This window comes from Mus caroli, chromosome 9 (genome assembly GCF_900094665.2).
Source record: "Mus caroli chromosome 9, CAROLI_EIJ_v1.1, whole genome shotgun sequence".
Classification (NCBI taxonomy): domain Eukaryota; kingdom Metazoa; phylum Chordata; class Mammalia; order Rodentia; family Muridae; genus Mus; species Mus caroli.
The window spans coordinates 115736661-115746560 of NC_034578.1; the positions used below are offsets into that span (position 1 = coordinate 115736661).

The window sequence follows — 9900 nt, forward strand, 5'->3', positions numbered from 1 at the left end:
ACACACACACACACACACACACACACACACACACACACACGGATACAGTGCCCAAGGAGGCCAGCAGAGGGCATCAGATCCTCTGGAGCTGGAGTTGCAGGTGATGGTGGGCACTGACTTCAGCTTCTCTGGAAGAGCACCGGTGCTCGTATCAGCTGAGCCCTACTCTATCCCTGGGTATATGTTTATAGCTAGTACACCAACTTGAGAAGATTCCCTTTTTTCTGTCTTCTTTGCTGAGTGTTTTTCAATCATTAAAATTTACTGGTTTTATCAATACAGAAAACAGTGCTTTGCTGTATCTATTGAGGAACCATGATCTTTGTTCATTATTGTTCATTTTTCATGCGTGATGGTTTATATCAGCTGTCAACCCAACAGGACCTAGAGTCACCCAGGAAAGGAACCCTTGGGTATGTCTGTCTGAAGACATGCCTGTGAGGCATTTTCTTGGCTGTGTTAACTGAGATAGGAAGATCCATCCTAAATGTGGTTAGTACCAGTTTCTGGTCTGAGTTCAGTGACTTGAATAAAAAGGAGAAAGTGGGCTGAGCACCACCATCATCTCTCAGTGTTCATTGCTCAGTCGTCATCATGCTTCACTCTGGCTGTGGATACAATGTAACCAGCTGTTGCAAGCCCCTGCAGCCATTCAGACTCTGCCACGAGAGACTGTACCTTTAAACTGTGAGCCAAAATAAAGCCTGCCTTCCTTAGATTGCTTTTGTAGAGGGATTTCATCACAGTGCCAGGAAAAGCACCTCAAGCAATGTTGGCCTTGCATTTTAGCATAACTGTTAGCATTTTGTCACACTGCTGGTTTGGCTTGATATTGGTCAGGAAATTTGAATCTGTAATTGTAAGGGTGTTGGTTTTGTTGTGTTATGTCATGACACTGTCTCTGTTTGCTTCTAGTATCTGATGATGTTTGCCCCCTTTAAACAAGTTGGGAAGTGTCTTTTCTTTGTTCTGTTCATGGAAGACCTATGCTCGCTCTTCCTAATGTGCGATATCATTCATCAGTGAAGTTACCCAGTCCTCTGCTTTCCTTCCTGGAAACATTTTGTTGTTGTTGTTGCCGTTACAGATTCAGTCTCTTTACTAGATATTTGTCAACTCAGAGTTTTCATCTTTCCTGAATCTGTTTTGGCAATGTCTTCTTAGGAATTTTTCTATCTTATCTAGTTCATCTAATCTGTTGCTTTTTAATTTTTCATTGCATTTTTTCTTAATCCCTTTTGTTTCTCTAAGGTCTACTGACGTCTCTTCTTTCATACATTAGTGATTTGGATATTCCTTTCCATGGTTGGTGTCACTAAAGGTGTGGCTATTTTGGTTATCTTTTCAGAGAAAGAGCTTTAGTTTCTGAGGACGTTTCTCTACTTTTTGTATTACTTGCTTTTCTGTTGCTGTGATAAAACACCATGACCAAGACCGCCTTATAGAAGAAAGAGTTTATTTTAGTTTTTATTTTCGGAGGGAGAGTCCATCAAGGTCTGGGGATGCGACAGTGGGATCACATCTCAGCCACAAACACCAATCAGAGAGAGTGAGCTGCAAGTATCATCTGTTCAAAGCCTGACCCTAGTGCCATACCTCCTCCAGCAAGGCCACACCTCCTAAATCTTCCCAAACAGTAGCATGAGCTGGGGACTAAGCGTTTGAATTCTTTTTTTTTTTTAATATTTATTTATTTATTTATTTATTTATTTAATGTATGTGAGTACACTGTAGCTGTACCGGTGGTTGTGTGCCTTCATGTGGTTGTTGGGAATTGAATTTTTAGTACCTCTGCTCACTGTGGTCAGCCCTGCTCGCTCTGGCCCAAAGATTTATTTATTATTATACATAAGCACACTGCAGTTGACATCAGAAGCTCCAGAAGATCTCATTAGAGATGGTTGTGAGCCACCATGTGGTTGCTGGGAATTGAACTCAGGACCTTCGGAAGAGCAGTCAGTGCTCTTAACCACTGAGCCATCTCTTCAGCCCCAAGTTCAAATTCTTATGGATACCATTTGTCACTCAATCCCTTGTCTTACTGTTTCTCTTTCTGCTTAGAAGGAAGGCTGAGTTTCTTTCTCTAGTCCACCATTTTTACAAAAGTCTTTAGTTCTCGACCACACTTGAATGATGAATTCCTCCCTTCCCCTCTCCTGCATCCTTCCTTGCCTCCCCTGTGCCTTGTGAGATGCAAGTGATCAAGAGAAACAAAACCAAATGTTGTGCACCTAGGAGAGTATGTCAGCTCCTCAGGCAGGGGTGCAGCAGGCCACCAGCCTCGCATTCCCCCAATGTAATGGACACATCAGAGTCCCCAGGAGAGGCTCCTAAATCCAGCTTGAATGAAACAAAGTCCTAGTCCACTGCTGTAGTCCTGTCTGCTCTGGCTGGGGAGCATGGACACATTTTAGAGGAGGAGCCAGTCCATGTCAGGGAGTGAACGGAGTGGAGTAGTGACCCACCAACCCAACCCAGGCACCGCTGGCTTCAAAACAGCCACAGTGAGAACACATCTACCTGTCTGTGAGCTTGTTTTTCTTTCCTGGCAGAGTTCTTCTCTCCTTCCCTTCCTCTCGTCTCCCTTCCTCTAAAAGCACGTCGTTTTCATGGGAAAGGTGTAGCATTACACTTCCTCTGTGGAAATGATATTTCTTCATTTCTAGTCAGCGAGGAGAGTGCCATGATATTTACATCCTCACTTTTAGGACATCGGACTTCCCAAATTAATCATTTTTTTCCTTTGAATACAAGGTCAAACATGCAAAGACACACACACACACACACACACACACACACGTGTGGACAGACAGACACACACACAAGCAAGAACCCCACAAAACTTTGGGTTGGTAAGACTTCACTCAGACATCTGTCCTTGTTTCTTTTCTGGTCCTGCCCGGAATGTTAGTCCTGTGAACACCGACCTTTCCCTGTGAGCATCCCAGTGTGTTCTCAGTGTCCTTGCACTGTCTGAGGTTATCTTCATTTGCAAGGTCTCTGTTGACCAGTTTCCTCCAGCAGTGCCACCTTCAATCTTGCCTTTACCCTTAAAAAGCTGTGGGCCACCAAAAAAAAAAAAAGCTGGGCATGGTGGCGCACGCCTTTAATCCCAGCACTGGGAGGAAGGGGGGCAGAGGCAGGTAGAGTTCTGAGTTCAAAGCCAGCCTGGTCTATATAGTGAGTTCCAGGACAGCCAGGGCTACACAGAGAAACCCTGTCTCAAAAGAGAAAAAAGAAAAAAAAAAAAAAGCCGTGAGCCACCAGATCTGGTTTACACTATACTGGGTTTAAAGCCAGGGTTTTGTGCATGTTGCATGTTGAGGTAGCCTTCTTTCAGCTGGGCTCCATGTCCAGCACCCACTGGCTTTGATTTTTAAGTCATTAGCTTGAGATGATGATGGTGGTAGTGGTGTAGTGGTTTTGTGTCTGTAGGTACCCTCAGAGGCCATAGGCAGGAGATATATAGTTGTGGGCAGTTGTGCATCCCTTGTGTGGGTGTTAGGAACAAAATATAGGTTCTCTGCAAGAGCAGTGTGGCATTTAAGCCCCTTTCTGGTTCAGCCAAAGCACTGCTGAAAATCACCTGACTTCTGACAATTATATCCAAAGGGCCAGCCACATCAGTTCAGGTATCCTGTGGAAGTTACCAGGGCATATCAGCAGAGCCTTGCCGTGGTGCCATTTCCCAGTTAGCCCTGACAAGGCAGGTGCTGTTCAGGAAACTGCCGATAGTCACATGAACTGAAACTCGACCTGCTGCTTTGACCGAAGACTTCTTAGAGCTGATTATCCCGTAAGCCTTGTGTAGCCCCACGAGGATGGCAGAGCGTGACACTTTTACTGAGATTTATTACAAAAGAGTCCCTCTGTCACAAGCTGCTTGTGGGAACAATAACTCAGCAAGCACACTTTTGGGAGGTGGCACTATAATTAAATGCTGAACTGGTATTAATTTTCTCGTTACTAAAATTTAGGACGGATTCCCTCTGTTGCATCTTGGTTGGGTGTCTGCCAGAGGAAGCAAGGTGGTGGTGGTAGGAGCCCGATGGACCAGGAATGCCTGCGTCTGCTGGGTGTCTGGGCTTGCATCTCCTTTCCCAGGTATCATCTTCTGAGATGTGGTGCAACCTGAGTGCCTTCTGACTCAGTGGAGACGCATCTTTCCTCCACTCCATGGCACTGTCTGACTCATTGCACATGGGTGATAGTTAGTTGTGCTCATTGTCAGAAGTGAAGAGCTTGCACCATTGCTCCGAAAGTGCTCTCTGTGCTCCGTTGGGGCCATTTATAGACCTCATGAGTCTCAGTCAGTCTTTTGTAGATATGATCATATCCATGTTGCCATATCTGGCAAGCTCTGGGTATCTTATAATCTCATTTACCATTGTCAGTGATATCATGAGGCCAGGAATGACTTTATCAGGGAAGGGCTACCACAGAGTCCTAATGGGATGCTGTGTGTGTATAGTGTATGTATGGTGTAATATGGGGTATGTCTATAATATTGTATGTGTATATGGTTGATTATGGAGTGTGTATGTGTGTGTGTGGTGTGTGTGTGTGTGTGTGTGTATGTGTAGCACTGTATGTGTGTGTAGTATATGTGTAGCATTGTATGTGTGTGTGGTGTATGTGTGTGGCTTGTGTGTATGGTATGTATATGTGTGTATGTATAATATTGTCTGTGTGTGGTTATTTAAGGGGGGTGTTGGTGTGTATCCATATGCAAGTGTGCCTCCCTATGTGCACACACATGTGTGGAAGCCAGAAGAGGATGTCAAGTGTCCTGCTGTATCATTTTTCATATTGTTTCTTCAGTGAACCCAGAGCAAGGCTGGAAGTCTGCAAACCCAGGATCCTCCTGTCTCTGTCCCATCGTGCTGAGGTTACAGGTGCATGTGTGGCCATACCCAGCTCTTTCCCCCACTGAGACTTATTCCTAGTTTTCTGTGAGTGTTTTTGCCCACACATATGTCTGTGCACGATGTGTGTGCCAGGTTCTCACAGAGGTCAGAAGAGGGCATCAGACTTGCTAGCAGTGGAGTTATATTTGATTGTGAGCCATCATGTGGGTGCTGGGAACTGAACCTGTGTGGTCTGCAGGGGCATCCAGTGCTCTTACCCACTGAGTCATCTCCAGCCCTTTAATGGAGTGTTTAAAGGAAGACGTCCATCCACATTTCTGCTGAGCCTGCCATAGGGCTCCTCTTGCTTGTGGGTGTACTGAAGGTGGTGGCTGACCATGCTCCTCCCCAGCGAGACTCTGTCTGCTTTGGCTTCTCCTGACCTACAGGTCTAGAGGTGACTTTCCCACCTCAGGGTAGAGCAGGTGGGAGATTTGTCTTCACGTTGCATTACGGGGCGGGGGAGATGTTGCTAATGCTTATTAGCATTCCTGTCCTGACTTGTGGGGAAATCTGGAGATTAGTTCATATTACGCAGTCACGCGGTTTTAAATCACCTAACGAGAGACTTAAGAACTAAACTCACTCTGTTTTCTCCATTTATTGTTATTATTTGGAAATGAAAGAACACGTAACCTTAAAAAGAATTAGCAAACCAGGTAATTGGGTAGTGGTATGTGACTAATTCTAGAAATAAGGCAGGAGGATTGTTGTGAATTCAAGACTGGTCTGGGCTACATAGTGAGTTAAATGTCAACCAGAGCTATACAGCAAGACGTTGCTTTAAAAAACAGCCAAGGAGTCAGGAGGGATGGCTCAGTGATGAAAAGCATTTGCTGCTCTTTCAGAGGACCTGAGTTCAGTTTCCAGTGCCCAAGTTGGACTGCTCACAGCCATCTGCAACTCCAGTTCCAGGTGACCCAAAAGCCCCACAACAAATAGCCGCCTCGCTTCTGAAGGACCTGCACAAACATTGGATATACATATTCTCTCTCTCTCTCTCTCTCTCTCTCTCTCTCTCTCTCTCTCTCTCTCTCTCTCTCACACACACACACACACACACAGAAGGATCTGCTGTTCCTAGTCTTCCAGTCTTCCTAGTTTGCACACAACAAAGAGGGACAAGGGACTCAGACCCTCACATGTAAAGCCTGAGGTCCACATTGCCCTCTGTGTGTTAGAGATGTGAGTGTGTAGGGCCAGGGCCCTGAGGCGGAGAGACAGCCACGTCAGGTGCCACTCCTTAGAGGGCGAGCGAGCTCAAGCCTTTTGTTCCTCATCTGTTACTGCTCATACGATGATGTGGGCATTAGAGCTGTTTAATATGCATGTATGAAAACTAAAGTTCATGACCCATAGTAGATGTTCATCATTCAGTGGAAACCTTATTTAAAATGTTTATTTATTATAATCCCAGTGTCATTATTTATTAAAATCCTTAATTATAATCCTTAAAATGTCTCAGATAGTTCATTGTGACATGTGTTTATTACTTTTTGTTCAGCTTTATGTTCACTCATGCAGCTTAGGCTGGCCTTGAACTCCTTACATAACTGAGACTAAAGCAGAAAAAAAGAATAAAATAGGTAAAAACCTAGGAAATACCTTTTTAAAAAGGAACTTCCGTGACCCTGAACTTCTGACCTTCCTGCCTCCACCTCTGAAGTGTGGAGATTTTAGTGGGAACCACACACCCACCTCTGCGTGCTGGGGATCGGACTCAGAGCTTGGTGCACTCTAGGCAAGTACTCCACACCTGAGCTGCACGCCAGCCCTTGTGGTATCTTACATGCTCATAGATGCATGCTATACACAAAACATAGAACTTGGCTTCTCCCTCCAGCTTTATGTATCACTGGGATTTCTAGTGTTTACAGCATAGGCCTGAAGAAGAGCTTGTGGGGTATAGTATCCATGGGATATTATTTTTCTAAAGAAAACTTTATAATTTATTTTGTATTGAAATAGAATACCTATAAATAACCTGTCAAACTATAGAAATTAAGGATTCTTAACTATTGCTTTTCAGTGCTTTGTGGAGATGGGCTTCATTTTGATGAAAAGAATAGATTAGCTGCTATTGCTGGTTTGGTTTCCTCCCTCCCTCCCTCCCTCCTTCTGTCTTCGCTTCCTCCTTCCTATGGTATCCCAGGCTGGGAGCCCCTTACTGACCTTGCCTCCAGGTCCTGGGCGCTGGGGTCCCAGGTGTGCTCCATCACTTCTGACATAGGATATCTTTGCCTTCACTTACGACTTGAGAACGTGAAATGGCAGATGCTCGGTTGTGCAGGTCTCTGCCATCTGGCCAGAGCCAGCTAGAAGCAGCACGTGAGAGTTCAGAAGCGCAGGCTGCCTTTGTACACTGCTCCACAGAGCAGTGTTTGGTTTAAGTCAGGGTTGAGGGTGGATTTGAGCCACACTGAACTCGACACCCTGTCCTCAGTCTCTGATCTCTCCTTTCACTCCGCAGATCTAGTTCAGTTGTCCGTGTTTAACTCTGATCATGGGGAGGAAGCTGGACCTGTCCGGTTTGACCGACGATGAGACCGAGCACGTTCTCCAAGTGGTGCAGAGAGACTTCAATCTTCGCAAAAAGGAGGAGGACCGGCTAAGGTGAGATGGCTCTTTTGCCTGACCTCGTTCGGATAGCAAGGCTCAGCTGTCTGTGTTATAATCCTGCACTTGGGTTTATGGAACAACTACCCTGTCCTTTCTTGATGGGCGTTCCATATCCAGTGACATGTGTCAGAAAGTACCTGGCCCAAAGGCATGACACCTGCATCACCTTAGAGTCTGGTACTGAGCCAAAGGACCTTAAGACATTACCTCAGAACCACGGGTATTTAGTGTTTGTCTCGCCTCCGTATTGCTTGCATTTAAGGTGCCCGGGAGAGGTTTACAAACAATGAAGAGAAGTAATGGCGTCATAGGAAATACTATTTTATTCCTTAGCAGTTCCTTTAGTGGGTGTAAAACTCACAGTGGAACACTTTCCTTCCGCAGTCTTGGGCTGAATTCATTCTCCTGCCTCCCAACCAGCTGTGCCTTTTTGGGGTTGGGGGTTGGGTCTCAGGTGTGCAGTTTATCCTGTGATGGAAATGACTTCGTCTCCAGCACCAACAGAAAGCGAAGGTCGTGGGAGTGGGAATCAGGTCTTAGGAATATAGTGTGGAAATGTAAGGAGAGGTGAAAACATCCTGGGAAGAGATGTGGAGGGGAAGCAGTCACCCAGCTGCTCCTGCCCGAGGTGTACACAGTCCCCTCACAGACCTCTGGGCTGTTCTGTCATTGTGAGCCCCAATTGACACAGAGGTGCTGACTGGTTACAAAGCAAGTAGCTCAAAGGAAGAAGGTTTTACCTGGGCTCTTAGTTTGCAGCCCATCATGGTGAGGAGGACTGGAGTGTGGAGCAGCAGGGCACACTGCTTACAAGCGTAAGAGGGAGATGAGGTCAGAGGGAGATGAGACCGCTGCTCAGCAGGCTGTTCTGCCCCTTTATTTTTGTTCATTCTGAGCACTGAGTCCTTCCTTCTCCATCACACCTCTCTGAAAGCCTCACAGATACACAGAGAGCTGTATCTCCTAGGGGGTCTACATAGAGGTCACCTTGGGCTCTCCTGTGTGACCTTCATGTAGAGGTCACCTTGAATTCTGCTATGACCTTCACATTGAGGTTACCTTGAGCTCTCCTGTGTGACCTTCACATTTCGGTCACCTTGAAATCTCCTGCTGTGACTTTCATGCTGAGGTAACTTTGAGTTCTCCCGGGTGATCTTCATAAATCTGAACATAGCGTTTCATTTTTTTATCTCAGTGACCTGCCCTTGAGTCAGTCCCGGGCTTTGAACGAGGGAGACTTGGCTGGCTCTCAAGCCTTCATCTTTAGCTTCTTCATGATTGTGCTCTTGTTTTTTGGCTTTATTTTTCTATTTGCCATTGTTCTAGTTTGCATCTCTTGCTGTGGTACATTTGACCAAAAGCAACTGACAGGTTACAGTCCATCATCAAGGGAAGGCCGAAATACAAACAGAAGCTGTGGAGGAAGCTGCTGGCTGGCTTACTCTCAGACTTGTGCTCGGCTTCCTTAATATACAGCTCAGGAATGCCTGCCTAGGAAATGGTGCTGCCCACAGTGGCCTGGGTCCTCCCACATTAATTAATCATCAAGATAATCCCACAGTCAGCCTCACAGGCCAGTCCCATCTAGGCAATTTTTCTACTGAGACTCCCTTCTCAGAGGAGTCTAGGCTGTGTGGAATTAACAGCTAACTAGGACATTTTCCAAATTTAATATAGAAACTGTTCTATGAACTTCACCATTCCCTCTCAGTCCTGACAGAACGGTGTCCAGACACCGAGCCCAGCACTTCCTCTGCTTCACACCCCTACTCTTTCCACAGAGCAGTTCACACCAGTGTGCTGTCCCATGCTGCTCTGTAAACCTCTTTGAGTCTCTCTGTTGTTTGTGGCTTGCTTTTTAATGTCTGGAAGTCAACAGGTAGCAGCACTTAAGCAATCGTGATTGCATGCTCTTTCCCTCCCTCCTGCCTTCTCCAGAACTTCGTTGGACTCTGTAGGTGGCTGATAGCTCTCTCTTCATCGCTGTTATGAGTTAGTTTATTTTTATTTCTGTTTTAAAAAATTATTTTATTTACTTACAATCCAGTCATTGCCCCCCATCAGTCCCCCCTCCCACAGTTCCTCCTCCCCCTTGCCTCTGAGGGTGCCCCCCACCACCACCACCAAGTCTGCCCCTTCCCTGGGTCCTCAGGTCTCTCAAGGATTAAGTAAGTGTACCTTCTCCCAGTGAGGCCAGAATAGGCAGACCTCTGCTACATCTGTGCCCTGGGCCTCAGCCGGGCCCCTGTGTGCTCCTGGTTGGTGCCCCAGTCTCTGCGGTCTGGGTTAGTTGAAACTGCAGTCTGGGTTAGTTGAAACTGCAGTCTGGGTTAGTTGAAACTGCAGTCTGGGTTAGTTGAAACTGCAGTCTGGG

At 46.1% G+C, this 9900-nt stretch overlaps 1 protein-coding gene across 1 annotated transcript in view; it reads left to right on the top strand.

Moving 5' to 3' along the window:
* Myrip (myosin VIIA and Rab interacting protein) overlaps positions 1 to 9900 on the top strand; it is a 169426-nt gene that overhangs the window by 24357 nt on the left and 135169 nt on the right. Inside the window, exon 2 of the mRNA XM_021172036.2 lies at positions 7378 to 7520. Within this exon, the coding sequence (XP_021027695.1) occupies positions 7411 to 7520 (110 nt within the window). The 5' untranslated portion in view covers positions 7378 to 7410. The remainder of the gene's footprint in view (positions 1 to 7377; positions 7521 to 9900) is intronic.